We start from the raw sequence: 21155 nt of genomic DNA on the forward strand, positions 1-21155 counted from the left end.
GAAAAGTGATATTTACAAAAAATATAATAAGTTTCTTACTTTCTGAAAGATTTGGAATGTTCATGATTCCCTTGCAGATGGCTTTAATAATAAACTGGGTATAATGATCGTTTTTACGCTGACGGTATCCAACTATACAGCAAACTACTTGCCACATTTTCATTAAACACAACAAAAAAAATTCTTAAGCGTGGCATAGGACACTTCGTTGTCACTTATTTAACTTCATGATTACGTGACACTTGAGTTGATTTTTCTTCTTGGTATATTCTGAGGAACGAGAATTTAACGACCGATCTAATGTGGAAAAGAGTGAGATTCTAACAATAAAATCATAAATTATTATCGAAATGTGAGATGATAATAATTTTGTTTCGTTTAAGCTCAACTTGATCCAGTCGATTTCACTTCTCACGCTGTGCACGCAAAATGATAATTTTTCATAAGTAAAAAGCTCAGAAGAAGAATTAAGTAAAATGCTCACACCGGCGACTGAGCCAACATGGCCTAATCAAAGTACCCCAAATTTATTAATTTTTCATTTGAGATAAACATGTTACAAGCAATGTTTCAATAGATGAATACAGCCATGTGGATGATCCTCTCATTATGTAAGTGATACACGATTACGATTTTCCTAAAAAATAGTTAAGGAATATTTTGCCAACGCAGTGCCGCGGCAGTTGCCTTGCCGCGGGCAGAGTTGACACGCGATTCTGGTTGCAATGCGGCAAGCAGCAACAATGGAACGTTTAGCTATTTCTTGGTTGTGATCGCATTGATGAAGAATATCTTTTATACGAAAATATATATATGTCAACCTTTATTTATTATATTATTTATTGCTTCTCTCCCTCTAAAACGTTTATCTGAAAACCTGGGGCCGTATTATCAAAACTTCGTAACTCTTTGTACTTCCGACAAAAAAGTTACGTGTTACGTAAGTAAACCCTAATTTTGGCATTATCAAAACATTCGTACGTAAGGCTTAGCTAAAAGCGTACTATCAAAACCATTTGGCCAACTGACCAATCAGAAGCTTTGGATTTGTTTACATTCTGTGAACTTCGATGGCGGGAATCGATGCCTTCGTCAGAAAATGCCGTTCTAAAATAGTTGTGAACTCTTTTTAATAAACAGCGTGAGTTGAAAGTACAGTTACGTTACTTATCTTCCCGCGCAAATGTTTTGATAATACCACCTCTAGAGTTACGTCATCAAGTCAGCACTTACGCCACTCGTAAGTCGATTTTGCTTACATACGAAGTTTTGATAATACGGCCCCTGAGCTAAACAGCTATGCCGCTTAATGATCTCACGAACCGCACAACAATACAAGAATCACCCCAAGTCCAGATCGTTATTCACATGATTCTTAATTCTATAATTCTATTTATTGTAGGAAATCTATTATGAAGCAAGACGCCTGCCAGTTTTTCAAACTTTTATTCCGTAATCTTCTATTATTTTTGTTTTTATTAGATGACAGTTCTTGCAGAGCATCAACACATGGAGCCATGTTGCCATTACTTACTGATGGACATATGTGAGGTTTATAGATGAAAGTTTACTGCTATGCCACAATATTCGGATTATATATATAGCGGCCCCAGTCTTGGGGTCAATTTAGTAAATAAGAAAGCAAGCTTTTAGTGACCCCAGACATTTAACCAAGTCGGGAAAATAAAATGATAAATGAGGACTATAATAATGAGAAAATTAATACATTAAAAATCAACCTTGCGTTTCCTTGGCTCATGTCCTAACTTCGGATTCAAGATTCAGAGCAGTTCTGAAAAATGCACAAATAAACAAATTACGGAGAGGCATTTAACTAACTAACAAAACGGTATGAAACGTGAAGCAAAAAACCACCACTGAATCGACACATAATTAACACAAAATAAACAGACCAAATACTTTCACGTACCTCCGTGGTGGATCAAAAAACAATGAAAAAGTACATATACAGTAGCATGTCTCCATGAGGTCACTTCAGAAACCTAAATAAACCGAAAATACATTCATAATACCTAAACCAAAATCAGAAATACCTAACATACAATAAGTACTATTGAATTGCGTTCCCTAAAACTTGACACAAAACTTTAATAAAAAATGTCGCAATGAAATGCTACAATAAAATAACATAAAGGATCCCTAAATGAGAAGCACAAGGTTGAAGAAACTCGTTGAAGATGATGCGTGATGCCCTTCCTAATCATAGGAAATTTTACACCGATAAAAATCATGCTGCTCCCAAATCCCCGCTATAGACTTAATAAACGAATTCGCGAGTTAATTAAATATTACTCGTTAGTTCAATTACATGGCGAGCAGCTAGCACACGGATCCATGATTTCCAAATCATACATCAGTGCAGATATTCATCCAAAGAATAGTCGAACATTTCGAAGTCGATCTTGTAGATCTCGTAGAGCTGCAGGATGAGCGGCCTGGGTAACGTCTGCTCGCAGAAATCCGTAATATTAGGAATTATAAAATAATGTGGTAAATGGTAATAAGAGAGATATTAATGCAAATAAAAGAATTTTAGAAGTTTGTGGATAAAATGGGTTTGATGTAAAAACTACATAAATGATAGCCAACAGGCATGAATCTTCAAATAATTCTAATATTGCTTTCTTTACTGGAAAAATTGAGTAAGGTTTCTGATACCATGCACAAAAAACCTTGCGTGTTACCTAATTTATCCATATTATTGCGTTGTTTACTGTATAACAATGCTCTTTCTGTCTCAACATTCGTAATATACCGCAATGTCTTTTCTGTTTCAATTCCTTTACAGAATCACAAAACCATGAATTAGGATACACAATAATTATTATTAGTATTCACCGCAGGGAGTATTGCATCTCACGGTCTCACCTTGAAGTATCGATATGACGCGTTGGCCGAGTTCAACGCGTTGCCGTGCACCTCATCCCCGATGTTGAACTTCGGCAACAGGTACCTGTTGACATGAACAACATCTAATGAATGTAACAATCATCGATAAAGTCATCGATTATTGGTTGTCATTACCAGTCATTGCCAGCAGAACTGTGCAAGTTGCAGCTCGAGTTCACTTCTTTCTGATGTGTTTCGCAAGTTTGTTGGCACATGAAAACTTTCACGCACAATTATTGGCTGGAGTAAAAAGTGTATTCCAAGTTTTAGTCACTTGACATCATCCTCCATAAAACATCATCCTCCCCCCTCCCCCCAATGCAATCACAGAGAGAGAAACGTTGATAAGTATTGCCAGCTAGCGTAGACCAAATATAAATATCGAGACGTTATATCTCTTTTTTATTCACTGCCAAACTTAACATCGCTCCGTTATCATCGTGCGGGACTCGCAATTCAGATAGATTGTATACCCTCACATTACTGAGGAAAACCACAGCCTCCTGAGACTGATATCGCAAGGTTAACTGCAAACAAACTTTTCTGCACCGGCACATGAAAACTGATGTTTTATTCTTGACGCACCTGAGATCCTCGTTCCATGTTTCCATTTTAATGATGTATTTGTAACTCAGATCACACACTCCGCAGTTGACGAAATACGGACGCCAGTGAACGTCATAAGAGTTGAACGAACTTCTGTCAGCAACGACCGGAACTTTGATTTTGTCGATCAAAAACTGGACAAAATCCTTGAAATCCACCATTCTTGGTAGTGGAGGAAGCTTTTAATTCGCATAGCATTTCCTGTTTAAAAATATATTATCATGAATGATTCGTAACTCGTGCCGTCATTTTCCCGCATTCTCTGTTAATCGAAGTCAATGACAGCTTTAGCCGGTTTAAAATTCAATAACATTTCAATCATTAGTGAATAAATAAAAATTATAACAATACAGTGCGAGTAAATTATGCAGTGTTTTCTGGGAAACGAACAGTTCTTATCAGTTCGCGGGTGCTCATCCTGAAGCATGTGATGGAAAAGTCCTGCGTAAATGGCCTTAGGGGACCGAAAGTACTCGATTACTATTAACTTTAAAGATCGTTGAAAGAATTGAGCGGAATCTAAAAGAACCTGAAACTCGCAGAAAACTCACGGATCGGTGGGGCAAGGCTCGATTTTGTCGCGGTAAGCAGACACCAGCCGTGCGAACGGGTGACGCACGTTAACAACCTTCGTGTAGCTCGCGAGTTGTTGCAGAATGTCAAGCCTGGGTGTTACAGGATGTGTTAAATTCGTGAAACTTCCAGCGAAAAAATGACTCGACATATGCCGTTACAATTTTCAGAGAGATGAATTTCTTATTGTATTGAAGACAGAAATTTCAACCAAAATCAAAGTGTTGAATTGAAGAATGTAACTCCCCAGTGTACTTGAAAGCTTGACATCAAAGCTCTCGTGCTCTCCGGTCAGCTTGTAGTGTATAAAAAAATATGATGCATGTAGCTCGATCTGTATAAAATGTAATCGTATCACATTTCCATATCAAATGGTAAGCTACATAACTGATTAAATTTACAAACTAATCAACTAGCAAATCATTCAACTGAATCATGACATTTAGGTGGATTTACACTGGTAAGGGGTTTTCACAAAATTGCTTCTCTTGCCTCTGCGGCTGAGATACCAACTGCCGTAGAGCGATCAGGTGAACTTTAGCGTTGCTTGTATTGAAGTACGAAGCGTTAGGGAAGGCGTGTTTCAGAAGGTAATGGCACCACGAGGTCGTGCCAACCTGATAAAGGAGTACAAATATCAACATCACTATAACCCTTTCTTCAAGTTCTATTGTATCTGAAATTGTCAGTACCAGAACCTGAACAGAGTTATTCAATATATGACTCGATGTGTTTGATGTGTTTGATAAACTCAGATATGTGACAAACTCTCGTATATTGCAAGTCGCAGTCACCAGTGAGATTTCGAGGTGCTTCAAGTTCATAGAATGATCTCCTACGAAAACTAAATTGAATATTGAATAAGGGGTTTACAGAGCAGTGAAATACATTCAACTTCTTCAACGCTATTTCTCCCGAAAATGGAAAATTAATCTCTCTTGAAAATGGAAATAATGAGCTGTCGACAATCACGCTTGGCACAAACCTTAGCTGAGAAGCAGACTACGAGCCGTTCCCGGTTGAGCCACCGCAGCTGCGCTCTGGGAGCCGCCGCGACGCCCCCAAACGACGTCTGGTTGCGATGCTCGTGGCAGACGCGCTCGAGTCGCGCCCGCCTCTCCGCGTACAACGCCTTTGATGAGTACATGAGTAAATTATATTATGTCTCACGATTTTCAATTTTTTTCGATAATACGCTCAAATTTAATTCGACTAATAGATATTACAATTTTCATCTGTACATTTTCAAAAAACAAGCGGAAAGTAAATAACACGTAAGTGCAAGACAGCTTGTGCTTAACCTATTCTGTTCCCTTAAATACCTTACGAAAATGGAGGTAACTTTCCTCATGCTGCTCACCTCCCGTCCGACATCATCTAAAGACCCATTTCTGAACTCCTCGACATGATGCAGCAGAAGCTCCAGACCTGGCGTGGCCTGCAATTCTTTGCTTGCCGTATATATGCCACCAACTAAAATTTCGGAATCCATTGAATTCTTCAAAATTTCTTTTGTCTTTATAAGAGAAGGAATTTCTGAATAAGCTTGAAGTGTAAGCTGGTGTGGATGACTCAGAATTTTGAATTTTTCTTGGTACATCTGAAGAAAATAGAATTTTATTATTAATTTTAATTTATACAAGATTTCTCGTGTGTTTTAACGATGATCATACGTAGAGTAATAAGCTTTTTTTTTCTTGGGCCGTCCCGCTCATTCAATATAGCGGTTTCAACGTTTATTAGGCCGTAGGCCTGTCGCCGATTCTGAACATCGCAGAACATTCACAGCATTTTGCGGCCTCGAACTCGCAACTCACTGCTACAATTCTGTTGTGCTTAGCCGCCCGGCCTCCTTGCCGATTCTGACCAGAAACGCGCACAGAGCTGGGATCGAACCCGCACCTCTCTGCGCCAATCTTGGCACTCTGAACTTTAACCACTGGGCCACGTTAACCTTGTTAACGTGAATGGCATACTTTCGTAGACATCAGTCGTGTTCTTCCACAGAAAACAAGAATCAAGTAAAATTTTAATGACTAATCTGTTGCAAGTTTCTTCACAATTGACGCATGACGAAAATAAATCAGATACATAGAACAGAAGATTCGTGCGAACAAATATCGTATGTTTTATACTTTAATGTGATTTGTTTTTCAAACATTCAAATTCAAACTGATTTTTCATCAACATCTATACATATGCATAGATTGTGTATAAATTTAATAGGACGCAGGCTTACCAAGAATAATCAGTCAAATTTAAACAATCTCTCCGAATAATCATTCTTTCCGGAGAAAATAAATGTATAAATTTAATAGGACGCAGGCTTACCAAGAATAATCAGTCAAATTTAAACAATCTCTCCGAATAATCATTCTTTCCGGAGAAAATAAATGTATAAATTTAATAGGACGCAGGCTTACCAAGAATAATCAGTCAAATTTAAACAGTCTCTCCGAATAATCAGTCTCTCCGCAGAAGTTACCTCGTACGTGAGAGAGAACACGAGAACTCCAACGAGGACGTACAGTAACTTGGCAGAGTCCATTCCTCCAAAATGTTACATGCGTCCCTGGAACTTAGTTTAATTTCAACTCTGTGGAAACTATACAGTGTGGGAATGATTGAAACCTTTGATTTATACAAACTATCTTATACCTGTAGAAATTTTCAAACGTACGTCGGTTTCAGGATATGTTTGCAGATTAATATTATTCGTGTGGATTAAATTGATAAAAGATTGCCTATCTGTTATTAACACAATTCTATTTCTACATAGATAGTAGCAATGAAATTACAGACAAATTTATGTAATTCTATTTCTGACGTTGAGAGGGTTTTCCCGTAATATTTGTACGCAGAAGCAAAAATTAACGAATAAGTTCGCTTCCATTCAACGCTTTCGCTGTGTTCATCAGCTCTGAGCACAGAATGCCCAGCTGGCAGCCTTAATCAATGTATATTTTTTGTAAAAATGTAATCAGCAATGTATTCTTTTGAAATAAATCAAACCCAATCGCAATCGATAAAATGTTTCAAGTAACAGGCGAAATAGAGAGTTTCACGCAATATTTATCATGCAAAGATTTTTACTTGAATTAATATACTTTAGGAAGCTTAGTTATTGTTAAATTTCCAAGTTTAGAACAATTTGAACGTTGTTTTACCATTTCTTTGAAACTGTTCTCGATGCTGGTTTTTCAATTTCCCATTCGTCATTTCCTTGAAAATTTTATTAACTATCTTAAATTGTTGGCAGAAGAACGAAGTCACCAACCATGCTTTTGGGTTCAATAAAATTTTTTCTTGAATGAGCTTCGGTAGTTACCGACACATTTTTCAATTATGTCTTGTGATAGAGCTTCTGAGACTGAGAGAGATTCATGTTCTGGTAACCAAGCAAGATTTAACGGTCGGCCTGTTGCAACACAACCTGCCAATGAGAGAGATTCATGTTCAGATATACAAGCAAGACTTCCATGTTCGGCCTGTTGCAACACAACCCTGCCACTGAGAGAGATTCATGTTCAGATATGCAAGCAAGACTTCCATGTTCGGCGTGTTGCAACACAACCCTGCCACTGAGAGAGCTTCTTGTTCAGATATGCAAGCAAGACTTCCATGTTCGGTGTGTTGCAACACAACCCTGCCACTGAGAGAGCTTCTTGTTCAGATATGCAAGCAAGACTTCCATGTTCGGCGTATTGCAACACAACATGCCGCTGAGAGAGCTTCTTGTTCAGATGCAAGCAAGACTTCCACCACAGGTGCACTAAGACGACAGGTGCCTCTTCACCTGACTCGTGTCATGAAATGAGGAATGGAGCGCAAGACAGCGGTTTCGTATTCAAAGTTGAATCATTGCAACAGAGTAGCTATTAATTGGAAGAAGAAAATAACAAATGATCAGTGACTTATGTTGAAATTATTAAAATAATTGCAAGAAATTTATCTCAATAAATGTTCTGGAGTGCGGCATGACGGCTTTATATCACTCTGTTAACATGCGCAGTAGAACTCTGCTACACTGCATGTACAGTGTTTACTATATTGATATAGTTTGTTAGAAGCTGTTCCGTTTTACAAGATTGATAAAAGATTGGAAAATTTAATCTACTAACAATCTTCTTGTTCTTTTTCTCAATTAGTCGAACGATATTTTTCGCTTGCGTGGGAAGATCGAATAGCCGGTTTTCAAAAGTGGGAACAATGGAGAACTAACTAACTCAGTGAATAAAGTACCCTAGAGTTGTCCCATTCGCTCATTAAAAGCGTGTTTAGAAGTTTTGATGCCGCTTATGAATTTTAATAAGTTAATATCCGTTTATTCAATTTTGATTGTACTCAGTTTGTCGGGTTCAGCTCGGTAATTGAGTTTGGAGTTAGTCGAACTTGAGACTCACCTCGATCCACTATACGGTACAGGATACGCTGCATGCGAAGACATCATCCTTATAAGAACCGGATGAAACTCGCTTAACCACAAAGTATTATAATCATATCGCCCCATACCACAGCTAAACAAATGGCTAACTATAACCAACGCAATAAAATTCAAATTAATTCTCACTGAAGATAATTAATTTTATTAATTAGTTAGTACAAGCGATACTTTTAATAAAAATTTTAAAATCTTGTTATAAGAACGGTAAACATACCAAAAAACCGAGAAATTTTCATTACGATGCACAACGGCAATAAAACAGCTAAACAGGTATCACGATTTTCTCGTTTCCTTCTTCGAAATTTCTTAAAAAAGACACCTGACATTGTCATATTTTTTAAGCACAGAGCATGCAGTAAATTATTCATATGTAAGTGCATTTCAAGTTGTATTTATGAAATATGCTAAAATAAGATGAGCTTTATAAGTGTACATTACACATGCTCCGGCTGCTTAATTATTACCGATGGACGGCTCAAGCGGTTGACTTGTTTTCGATTTTCAGTGACCTGAGGAAAAATTAGAACCATTTTAAGGTACACAAGAATTTAATAAATGCTCCGCCTGCTCCAGATAAAGCCTTATTCAAATTTATTAAGTTTGAACTATATTTGCTTACTTCCGAGCCTATTTTGCTGTTCTATCTTTGTTTTACTTTGCATATTGCTAAAAATCTTACTAAATTCTGGCATTTATGAACCACGTATCCTTTCTGATTAGAATCTCAAAAATTCAGAAACGTTTACTACAGAATTGCCGATATGAAAACTCATAACCATAATCGGTTTGCATTTGATTTTCAATGCAAAATTTATGGAATTAAACATAATTGACATCTTGAAACAGCCTCCGTTCTAGTTTATTGTTTACAATTGTTTAGCTAGCACAAATATGCGTCGACTTGATCTTACATCTAAACCTTCAACATTTCATTTAAAAATTATATCACAGCCTATGTTCGCTGAGGGCATGTTTTTTCCTATTATCGAGCTACGTAATAAATAGACTATCACAGCATCGCAATCCAGATTTGCTTTAATTTATTGGTGGGGAGAAAAGTCTCTTATCACAGTTAATAATGATCTAATTAACTTTTTATCGAATATCTGTTGATTCAAGTGTATGTGCGGTCTCACAAAGAGAGAGAAGTACAATTTATCTCATATGATAATTTTCAAAATGGATTTTTATGTATCACATTAGTACCGAATTTACCCCTAAATAACACCCATCCACCACTCACCACATTAAGGGGGCAGTAAGATCTCTGCCAGGCCCAGGTGTTCTCGAGGTTTTTAGGCACGAGGTGGTCGACGGGCTCCAGATGAAGAATCGACCTCTGCCCAGCGAGTCTCGTGAATTTTAAGTCCCACCAGCGTTTTCTAAGCACACACCTGCAGTTTAAAATTAAATTCAATATTCCAGATCATTTTAAGTTAATTCATCGCTGTAAATACTAATAAAATACGTTCATCATTATAACTGCCAAAAACAATTTACCTAATTGAATTGTAATTACGTTCACGATCAATCAATATGCAAGCAGTGGTAAGCACCAAGAATTCCTTAAACTGGAAAAAAGCAAATGTTAAACTATCTATCAAGCCGGCTAATTTTCTCATTGATGAACTCAAGTTTCAAGTAGCTATATATTGAGTCCGATTCTAAACTAGCTGACTTTTCCAGCTTTAAAGCACCAAGTGGCAATGTGAAATATGAGACTAACGTTGTCTAACTATTATTTATGAAAAAAGTATCTTTATATCGTAAATCACTTTAAAAACATTAAATTCGATTTCTAGGGACAAGCTCAATTGTTAGTTTAGGATCTCTGTTGTGTCGTCTCCGGTGACAGACGCATTTCAGAATTTTGGAATTGCATTGAAATCTTTTGTAACATTTTTCATGGCTTTTTGCTTGCCTATAATAAATACCCATGACCTTATTGATTATTATTTAATCTATATTATTTAACTTAATTCTTTTTATATATAAGTGCAGTCTGTACCACTTTAATGGAATTGCTTTCATAATGTGTTATCTTTTAGAAATAATTTAGCAGTTTTTTTAGTTATTTCTCAATTCATAATTACAAGAATGTGAAGAATAGAAAAGTAAATTTCGTGTCGCTGTCAATATGAGTGGCGGCGATTGTACATTTTCATGGCAAAACCTGCAAAATCTGCAATGACGAACCCATTTGCACGTCTTCTGGACCCGTGTCGTTAACTCTGCATTTCTCGGGGTCTCGGGGTATTCGGCAACCAAATACTTGTTGGGATAAACATGCGTAGTAGGAACCGCCTTATCAACCCTCTTGAATACCTGTTGGGATAAACTTTCTTAGTAGCTGGCAGGTAACTGACGCTAACTGTCAGTACAGAAATCAACACCTATATGCCAAGAAGTTAAAAATACAATATAAGAAAAGAATCATTGCTCATTTGCAACTTAGGAACCAGTTAACCTAAAATTTTAATTCTATTAATCAACTTTCTAACACCCTTGTCTCGCATAACGAAGTCAAAATCAGCTTTCGAAATCCTCCCTCAGCAAAAGAGTGATGCAAATTTTTACTTTAAAAACAGTTTAAATATTTCGAATACGTTGATGAAATATTCCGAAAATATTGTAGAAATATTCCGAAAACATTGTTGAAATATTCCGAAAACATTGTTGAAATACTCCAACAAGGCAAGCAAGAAATTTCTTTATTTAGAGAATATCATCATCAACGTCAATATTAATCTACTCACAGGCTGCCATACTGAAGAGCTGAAGCAGAAATCAAACTTGCTTATATTTTTAATAAATCCAACGAATGGATACGGTAAAGTTAACTCGTGCGCTATGGCAATATATATTTCTTCGGCTTGTAAGAAGTGATCGCCATGTGTTTTCTTTCATTGATGGATGTTCCAGCAGATAAATTTTTTCAACTTACCGTTGTATCGATTTACTGAACGCACTAGTTACTTTACAAAACCTGAACGGATCATTTAACACTGCAATATCACTTTCAAAATGCGTTCGCTTTCATCGGAGAGAGTTCTGCATTTAAGACCAACACATCCCACTTCAAATTTGTCACTGCGCTTCGTCATCACATGAGCCTAGCAGATGTTTCCTTGGCTGCTCAGATGGTGGGGGCTCGAAAATTTAGATCGCTTATCGTTTGACTGATATTCGTGATAATAATTGTTGCAATAATTTTATGCATGTTAATTTCAGCTCGGCAAGATAAAGATCAATTTAATTAAAATCGTTATACATGAACGAGAGAACGTAGGTACCGCTAATCATTAAATTGAGTTTATTAATTAATTAACGACAAACAGTTTCCACATACAGCGTTTGCAGTTTTCAATGCGTCATCTAAGCTATTAGTAAAATAATAACGCAAGTAGTTTGTATGCCAGGTGAAACTGTAAATAATATTCGATATTTTTAGGAGAGCCAATTGCCTGCTTTTATCATATCGGGAGAATTGCCACTTGCAGGTGCTAAAACTTGCCGACGAGCGGTAGGAAGGAATTTACAGCGGAAAAAATCAGTCATCAGTCACGCTCACCAGTCACAAAAAAACAGTCATCAGTCACGCGCATCAGTCACAAAAAACAGTCATCAGTCACGTGCACCAGTCACAAAAAAATCAGTCATCAGTCACGCGCATCAGTCACAAAAAACACTCAACAGTCACGCGCATCAGTCACAAAAACAGTCATCAGTCACGCGCATCAGTCACAAAAAAACAGTCATCAGTCACGCTCAGCAGTCACAAAAAACAGTCATCAGTCACGCGCATCAGTCACAAAAAACAGTCATCAGTCACGCGCATCAGTCACAAAAAAACAGTCATCAGTCACATGCAGCAGTCACAAAAATCAGTCATCAGTCACGCGCACCAGTCACAAAAAAAAACAGTCATCAGTCACATGCAGCAGTCACAAAAAATCAGTCATCAGTCACGCGCATCAGTCACAAAAAACAGTCATCAGTCACATGCAGCAGTCACAAAAAAATCAGTCATCAGTCACGCGCACCAGTCACAAAAAAAAGTCATCAGTCACATGCAGCAGTCACAAAAAAATCAGTCATCAGTCACGTGCATCAGTCACAAAAAAAGACGTCACACGTAGACAGCGATCAGCATGCTCGTTCATAGCTAGCGAAATCATGAGCTGCACATTGTTTTCGTTCGTATTCAGCCTTTTATGTTCCCTGCAATTATCGTCGCACTCAGAAAACGAATGCGTCATGCCGTCCAAATAGTGACTCAGTTTCTACCCGTACTACTGATACGCTCTTTGGTCATGCCAAACTGGGTCAAGATGACCCACACAAGTGCAAAAATGCATCGCTATTTCGACAATGTGTCAATCATTTCCCTGAGTGAGGCATTTCTCTTCTGCCGCGCCGCGCTCATTGTCGGTCTCCGTGCCCTAAAACACTGGCGCCGCGGCCTTAATTTTTCACTCGATCGAGTAAATCAGTGGACAGATGCTTTATAACTGGAAGTTCTGCCAGTTAGGCTGTTTGTTAATTGATAATAAAATGTTACTATGGGTATCGAACAGCAGTTTGGGAAATTTTAATTACGTAAAGGAGGTTCGTCTCTGAGTTTCAGATATTGTAATCCTACCAATTTCCAGTTTTTTCAAGATTTCGAATGAGAGGATTGTACATCATGAGAAGCAAAAGATTCTGGCCCTGTGTAAAATAAGAGTTGTTTTGCATGACTTGGTTCACAATCATGCGGTATTTCCGTGGCTGAAATTGAGACTCAATTTAAAGTCTGATAGTGTAAATGTTTTAGCCATCAATATATTCAATCCACATCCTTGAGGTGAGTTCTGAGTTATACTTTTTACAACACTTCTCTTTAACTTCACTTCTTGTTGTTTGTCTGCTACAAATCTTGTAATCAAAATTTAACACACTTCTACTTATTCTATCGATCTGAAATTTTGCACACTTGTGTAAAGTTGGAGACAATGCATGAATCAAATGTCAAAATGAATTATTTTAAAAATTAAAAAAAAATTTCAATATTAAAAAATTGAAAAAATAATTTTGTCAGCTACAAATCTTATAACTGATATTTGACACTCTTTTACCTGTCTAATTGATCTGAAATTTTGCACACTCGTGTGAAGTCAGAGGCAATGCACGAATCAATTAACAGAATAAATAACTTTAAAAAATTTTATATATTAAAAAAATTTTATATATTAAAAAAATGAAAAATTATTTTATTTTAATATTCGAAAATTAAATGAGAAATTTATTGTACATCTGTAAGATTGGAGACACTGGATTCTTTGTAAATGTTTATTATTACAACACTTCTCTTTAACTTCACTTCTTGTCTGTTTGTTTGTCTGTCTGTTACAAATCTTATAATCAATATTTAACACACTTCTACCTGTCCAATTGATCTAAAATTTTGCACACTTGCGTAAAGTTGAAGACAATGCATTAATCAATTAACAGAATAGATAATTTTGAAATAAAATAATTTTTTAATTTGAAAAATTGAAAAATAATTTTTTCTTCTACAAATCTTATAATCAATATTCAACACACTTCTACCTGTCCAATCAATCTGACATTTTGCACACTTGTGCAAAGTTGAAGACAAGGCATGAATCAATTGACAGAATAAATAATTTTAAAATTTTAATTTTTATATATTAATATTAAAAAATGCAAAATTATTTTGTATTAATATATGGGAGTATAATTAGAAATTCATTGTAGATGTGTAACATAGGAGACGCTGTATTCTGTAGAAGTGTTGTCCTTAAAAGTAATTTTTAAACGCATATTATTGTATCTGTGTTACACGATATTGCCATTAAAATAATAAGCTCATCACATACATGCACACGTTGATGAAAATTTTTCATGTGAGAAATTTATCAATTAAAAAATTGTTTCCTCTTTTTTTCTGCTCTAATTTTCATCTTAGTTCTGGACTGCTTCGATGCTTTTTCTCGTATTTATTCGATGTCCAGCACTCTTAAAAAATTTCAATACGAAGTCATATGCTAGACTCCTCCAATGCGAAGCTGCCGTGCGAAATTATTCATAATTTCATTTTAAAACCGAGCCACTGCCTCCAATTACACATCTGCTGGCACCTGCCGCAGGAAATAAATCTCTGCAGAACACTTGCGGCATGCGATCCGAGAGAAATGCGGTCTATGCGAACGAGGAGCATTCGGTTCAGTTTCAGTTAAATTGTGAAATTACAGGCGTTTTCGAATGAGCAATAACTTGAATGCTATATAACAAATATTTTGTGCGAGCAACAGTATGTGATTCCCCCTCATAAAATCGCATAAATGAATCCGTTATGCTCTTTTCTCAATCATGTGATACAGTATAATCTTAATGAATTACGTATGTGTCTTAACAATATGTAATTAAAATCGATCATTTGAATAAATGGATTATTCACATGAATTCCAGTTTATAGAGTAGTGCTTTGATGTGCTAGCACCTGGAACTCTGTTGAAAAAAAAACGTTGATGTTTCTGTGGGGCTCGAGTCTACGTGTAGCGCAGTGATGGATTTGAAGCGTGAAGATCATTAGTTTAGAACTCGCTCCGACGTATATATACTCCATACTTTTGACAGCAACAAAATTTTGTATTGCAACATCAAATAGCATTAATTTTTTACAGTAAAAAAATTCATTTAAGTACATTTATAAAAATGATTGAGTGGTAAAATATAAAATAATCTTGAGTGTTGTACAGTATAACAGTGATTCACTGAATATACGTTCTTTAAACAGTTAGACCATCCGCCAATTCTGAACATCACAAAACATGCACAGCTTGTTGCTAGTTTCGAACACACAACTCCACGCAAGTCACTACCACAAATTTGCATTGCTTAACCGTCCGGTCTCTTTGCTAATTTTACCAGGGGCCATACCTTCAAAATTCGCTAAGTGAACGTAAGTACTTACGTTCTATTTTCTTGTCTATGATTGGTGGATTTTGCTTGAAAGGCTGTCAATAATTGGCTGATGAACTTACGATCTCTTAACTTTTTTTGAAAGGCCCAGAACTGTAGCAGGTAGCTGGGATCGAACCCTAGCTCACAGCTCCAGCCTTGGTGCTTTGAGCTGTCACCACTGAGCCGCCCTGAACAACAAATGGTAATAATCTTTAAAAATAATTTGAATTATTTCAACACTGTTTCGTATAAGCATTGATGCGAAGAAGCAGAAATACAGAAAACGTTATTTTCCTACATCATTCTTGCGAGCAAATACAATTGGTCGTCGTCGTACAAACCATTCTAGTGAATTGTCAAGTTTTTTTGTGGCTAGTAATATATAGCGGTGTGATGGCTCAAAGAACACCAATATTATAGTGTATCTGCTCCGACTCGAATAAATATTTTACCATAATAATGGTAAACCATAATAATAAACAAACAAATACATGAATATCAACCGTGTGTTTACTTAGCTCATGTCCTAACTTCGGATTCAAGATTCAGAGCAGTTCTGCAAACTGTAAAAATAAGCAAATTACGGAGAGGTATTTATCTAACTAACAAAACGGTATAAAACGCAAAGCAAAAAACACCACTAAATTGACACATAATCATCACAAATGAACAGACCAAAGTACTACCATATACCTCCGTGGTGGATCAAGAAGCAATGAAAAACTAAATATAGCATGTCTACACGAGGTCACTTCAGAGACCTAACAAATCCGAAAATACATAATACCTAAACCAAAATCAGGAAACACCTAACATACAATAAGCAATATTGAACTGCGTTCCCTAAAATTTTGCACAAAACTTTAATAAAAACTGTCACAATTAAATCCTCAAATTACAATAAAATAACATAAAGGTTTCCTAAATGAGAAGGTTGAAGAAACTCGTTGAAGATGATGCGTGATGCCATTCCTAATTAGACGAAATTTTACACCGATAAAATCATGTTGCTCTCAAATCTCCGCTGTAAACTTAATAAACTATTTCGCGCATTAATTAAGTAGTACACTTTATATTAATTACATGGCGAGCAGCTATCACACGGATCCATGATTTCCAAATCATACATCATTGCAGATATTCATCCAAAGAATAGTCGAACATTTCGAAGTCAATCTTGTAGATCTCGTAGAGCTGCAGGATGAGTGGCCTGGGTAACGTCTGCTCACAGAAATCCGTAATATTGTGATATATAAAAAATTTGGTAATAAAAAAATATTAATACAAATGAAAATTTTTTAGAAGTTTATGGAAAAACGAGTTTGATGTAAAACCTACAGAAATGGTAGTCAGCCGGCATGAATTTTCAAATAATTCTAATATTGTTTTCTTTATTGGAAATTTTTGAGTAAGGTTTCTGAGACCTCAGAAACCTTTCGTGTTACCTAATGTATTCATATTATTGCGATGTTTACTGTATAACAATGCTCTTTCTATCTCAACACTCGTAATATACAACAATTTTTCTGTTTGAATTCTGTCTTTTCTGTTTGAATTTCTTAACAGAATCATAAAACAATGAATTAGGATCCACAATAAATATTATCATTAGTATTCACCGCACGGAGTATTGCATCTCACCTTGAAGTATCGATATGACGCGTTGGTCGAGTTCAACGCGTTGCCGTGCACATCGTCTCCGGCTGCGATGTTGAATTTCGGCAGCAGGTACCTGTTGACATAAACAATATCTAACGAATGTAACAATCATCTATAAAGTCATTTATTATTGATTGTCATTACCAGTCATTGTCAGCTGAAGTGTGCAAGTTGCAGCTCGAGTTCACTTCTTCCTGATGTATTTCGCAAGTTTGTTGCCACATGATAACTTTTTTTAACTTTTCTTCACTGGCACATGAGAACTGTTGTTTTAGCCTTTACGCACCTGAGATCCTCGTTCCATGTTTCCATTTTAATGATGTATTTGTAACTCAGATCACACACTCCGCAGTTGAGGAAATACGGACGCCAGTGAACGTCATAGGAGTTGAACGAACTTCTGTCAGCAACGACCGGAACTTTGATTTTGTCGATCAGAAACTGGACAAAATCCTTGAAATCCAGCATTGTTGGTAGTGGAGGACGCTTCCGATTCGCATAGCATTTTCTGTTTAAAAATAGATTATCATGAATGATTTGTAACGCGTGCCGTCATTTTCCCGCATTCTCTGTTAATCGAAGTCAATGACAGCTTTTGCTGGTTTAAAATTCAATAATATTTCAATCATTAATGAATAAATATAAATTTTAACAAAAACAGTGCGAGTAAACTCTACAGTATTTTCTGAAAAACGAACAGTTCTGATCAGTTCGCGGGTGTTCATCCTCTAGCATGTGATGGAAAAGTCCTGCGAGCGTAAATGGCCTTAGGAGATCGAAAGTACTCGATTACTATTAACTTTAAAGATCGTTGAAAGAATTGTGCGGACTCTTAAAGAACCTGAAACTCTCAAAAAACTCACGGATCGGTGCTGCAAGGTTCGATTTTATCGCGGTAAGCAGACACCAGCCGTGCGAACGGGTGACGCACGTTAACAACCTTCGTGTAGCTCCCGAGTTGTTGTAGAATATCAAGCCTGGGTGTTGCAGGATATGTTAAATTCGTGAAACTTACAGCGAAGAAAAGACTCAACTTATGTTGTTACAATTTTCAGAAAGATGAATTTCTTATTGTATAGAAGAAAGAAAATTCAACTAAAATCAAAATGTTGAATTAAAGAATATAACTTGTCAGTGTACATGAAAGCTTGACATCAAAGCTCTCGTGCTCTCCGGTCAGCTTGTAATGCATACAAAAATATGATACATAAATATAGGTATAGCTCGATCTGTATAATAAGTCATCGTATCACATTTCCATATCAAATGGTAAGCCACACAACTGATTAAATTTACAAACTAATCAACCAGCAAATCATTCAACTGAATCATGACACATTTAGGTGGATTTACACTGGTAAGGGGTTTACAATATTGCTTCTCTTACCTCTGAGGCTGAGATACCAACTGCCGTAGAGCGATCAGGTGAAGTTGTGCGTTACTTGTATTGAAGTACGAAGCGTTAGGAAAGGCGTGTTTCAGAAGGTAATGGCACCACGAGGTCGTGCCAACCTGATAAAGGAGTACAAATATCAACATCAACTTAACCCATTCATCACGTTTTATTGTATCTCAAATTCTCAGTACTAGTACCTGAACAGAGTTATCAACATATACTATAACTAGATGTGTTTGATAAACTCAGAAATGTGACACTCTCGTTTATGGCAAGTCGTAGTCATCAGTAAGCTTTCGAGGTGCTTCAAGTTCATAGAATTATCACCTAAGAGAACAAAATTTTAATATTGAATAGGGGGTTTTCAGCGCAGAGAAATACATGCAACATGAAATACATGCAACTGTCTCCCGAAAAGGGAAATTAATTTTCTCTCGAAAAAGGAGATAGTGATCTGTCGACAATCACGCTCGGCACAAACCTTCGCCGAGAAGCAGACTACGAGCTGTTCCCGGTTGAGCCACCGCAGCTGCGCTCTGGGAGCCGCCGCGACGCCCCCAAACGACGTCTGGTTGCGATGCTCGTGGCAGACGCGCTCGAGTCGCGCCCGCCTCTCCGCGTACAACGCCTTCAGTGGCGAATTGAGTGATAGTATTAATGTATGTTATAGTTCTTAGATTTTGGTCATCTTAATCTGAATTAAATTCGACGTATAAAATCATAATATGGATATGAATACCCACTGTGGAACTCCACTTCTAAGAAGCTCCTGCAGGACATCGGCATATGAGTCGAACAAAATAATTGTATACTAATTTTAGGCGCTGGGAAGCTTTTATTTCACCCACACCAGTAGGCAATGCAGTCGTGGGCATCAAATTCAACTATGAAATTAGCCTTAGAGGTTGGAGCCAACTTCCAGCATCAGCATACAATAACTGATGTGTGCTCGAGTCTTTTCAGCCTCTCGGCATTGACTTTATTCGTTGTAGACTTTCATAATTTATATATAAATGCCCACAATAATTTAATTTTTTTAATTCATAACTCTCCACTTACAAAATTTGACGTGCTAGGCCGCTCGCTCACCTCCCGTCCGATGTTGTCCCCAGTTTTCGGTTCATCATCAAGGTACAGTGGAAGCTTCGGACTTGGCTGGCCCTTCACTGCTTCTCTTGTCTTTTGGTCGCCAACAATTCCTTTGGAAGTCATTATACTTACGGACAAATTCTTCATTCTTGCCGCCGCATTCAAGGATCGAGTTTCAAACCCACCTTGTTTTATAGAAGTGTGTGGCTGAGTAAGGATCATGCGTTTCACTTGATACATCTGGAAATATGAAAATTTTGCACTAGACACCTTCAATCTCTTCAATCATCACTCAGTTCTGTAGATGATCTTACTCTTGCACTAAGGAACAGTCCTTGATTGCGATGCCGATATTGCTTCGAATTAAATCTAAATTTTGTAAACAAAGTATAAATAATTATAAACTTAAGCACCCAGCTGAACCCTGATTGGTGTGTCCAAGTTTGTCCGATAAAAATTTTCATCAAAAAAAAATCTACCGAAATGCCAAGATATGGTACGGTGATTCCCGCTAAAAACTTTAAATATTAAACATAATCAAAATAGCATATATCACAAATTTAACTTATATTATTAACACTAATATTATATATTATCAACCGCAGCCACCCATCATAGCTAAATGAACTGTGTGTAAAATGTTACTTGGTTACTATTATATACCAGCTGTAATTTGGCATTTAATAGTTATCAAAATTTTAGCTCAATGATGTCAGGAATTTACCTGTAGCAAGAGAGGCAGCGAGAGAACCGCAAGGAAGAAACACGTGAACTTGGCCGCCCCCATTCGTCTTGAGTTTCACGGTTTCGTATCAGGAAATCTCAAACGAACAATGCTTTCAGTTTTGAAATCCAGAAACAATTTTATCAAGATAATACGGGTGATCGAACATGTCAACTTTTGTGTCTCTTCTTCAACACTACAATCATCTCAATAAAGAACAAGAGGGTCAGATGCTGATCAATTAACACCAGATTAGCGTAAGTGGTTAAGTAGCAAGTCCATTGGGAGGAGCACCGGGTTAACTTGGCGTGTAAATTATATATTTATCACTTATATCTTCCTCGGCGGCACCGGATAACCTGATAAGTTAATCTTATGTCTTTCTCCAACAGGTTCTTGAAATACGACCGGCTAACCAGCTACTTCAATTACATATCTCTGAAACTTCGTGAGGAACGCACAGCTTGATGCTTCGCGGTGAAATTTTTTTATATAAAAATCTACAGAATTTTCAGACAATCATGGAACATGTATTATTATTTGTTGCTTCACATTCTCAGCTGGGACAAGAGCCACTGGTTCAGGTGTACAAACTCCACTCCCAACACAGGTGCACTGAGCAGACTCAGCTGACTCGATCGTATTATGACCAAGAAATACAGTGTAGTATAGCAGCATAATGAGCCACTAAGATTAGAACAGGACAGCTGTGTACTCAGTGGATGAAGAGTATTTCTGTGTAACTGAATATATTGAATAATGGAAGAACGGAATAGGACAGCTTT

At 36.9% G+C, this 21155-nt stretch overlaps 2 protein-coding genes across 3 annotated transcripts; both read right to left on the reverse strand.

The window, feature by feature from the left end:
* Positions 1–1290: 1290 nt before the first annotated feature.
* LOC108669245 (carbohydrate sulfotransferase 8) lies at positions 1291–20968 on the reverse strand. Of its 2 annotated transcripts, XM_047884173.1 has the most exons (9): positions 20371–20968; positions 19647–19886; positions 19039–19185; positions 18549–18673; positions 18025–18138; positions 17448–17669; positions 17144–17234; positions 16586–16723; positions 1291–2329 (listed from the first exon to the last, which is right to left on the reverse strand). In XM_047884173.1, exons 1-8 carry the CDS (start codon positions 20431–20433, stop codon positions 16631–16633), a joined length of 1095 nt encoding a protein of 364 aa, XP_047740129.1. In that variant the 5' UTR covers positions 20434–20968; the 3' UTR covers positions 1291–2329; positions 16586–16630. The 2 variants fall into 2 exon arrangements, with proteins under 2 accessions (XP_047740129.1, XP_018012037.1); XM_018156548.2 differs by lacking the exon at positions 1291–2329 and having other exon boundaries at positions 15594–16723.
* LOC108669246 (carbohydrate sulfotransferase 11) lies at positions 2323–8632 on the reverse strand. Its single transcript, XM_047884174.1, has 9 exons — positions 6575–8632; positions 5450–5689; positions 5075–5221; positions 4546–4706; positions 4068–4181; positions 3907–3970; positions 3496–3695; positions 2890–2974; positions 2323–2467 (listed from the first exon to the last, which is right to left on the reverse strand). Exons 1-9 carry the CDS (start codon positions 6635–6637, stop codon positions 2375–2377), a joined length of 1167 nt encoding a protein of 388 aa, XP_047740130.1. The 5' UTR covers positions 6638–8632; the 3' UTR covers positions 2323–2374.
* Positions 20969–21155: the final 187 nt, after the last annotated feature.

Source organism: Hyalella azteca, unplaced genomic scaffold, assembly GCF_000764305.2.
Source record: "Hyalella azteca isolate HAZT.00-mixed unplaced genomic scaffold, Hazt_2.0.2 contig14792, whole genome shotgun sequence".
In the NCBI taxonomy this organism is placed as follows: domain Eukaryota; kingdom Metazoa; phylum Arthropoda; class Malacostraca; order Amphipoda; family Hyalellidae; genus Hyalella; species Hyalella azteca.

Excerpts from the sequence above, each read along its gene's own strand:
- LOC108669246 (XM_047884174.1), bottom strand. The coding sequence starts at position 6,637 with ATGGACTCTGCCAAGTTACTGTACGTCCTCGTTGGAGTTCTCGTGTTC. Across the intron at positions 5,690-6,574 it reads TGTTCTCTCTCACGTACGAG|ATGTACCAAGAAAAATTCAA; the intron begins GTAACTTCTGCG and ends TATTTTCTTCAG. Across the intron at positions 4,707-5,074 it reads TAGTCTGCTTCTCAGCTAAG|GTTGGCACGACCTCGTGGTG; the intron begins GTTTGTGCCAAG and ends CTCCTTTATCAG.
- LOC108669245 (XM_047884173.1), bottom strand. The coding sequence starts at position 20,433 with ATGGGGGCGGCCAAGTTCACGTGTTTCTTCCTTGCGGTTCTCTCGCTG. Across the intron at positions 19,887-20,370 it reads CGCTGCCTCTCTTGCTACAG|ATGTATCAAGTGAAACGCAT; the intron begins GTAAATTCCTGA and ends TCATATTTCCAG. Across the intron at positions 17,670-18,024 it reads GAACCTTGCAGCACCGATCC|AAAATGCTATGCGAATCGGA; the intron begins GTGAGTTTTTTG and ends ATTTTTAAACAG.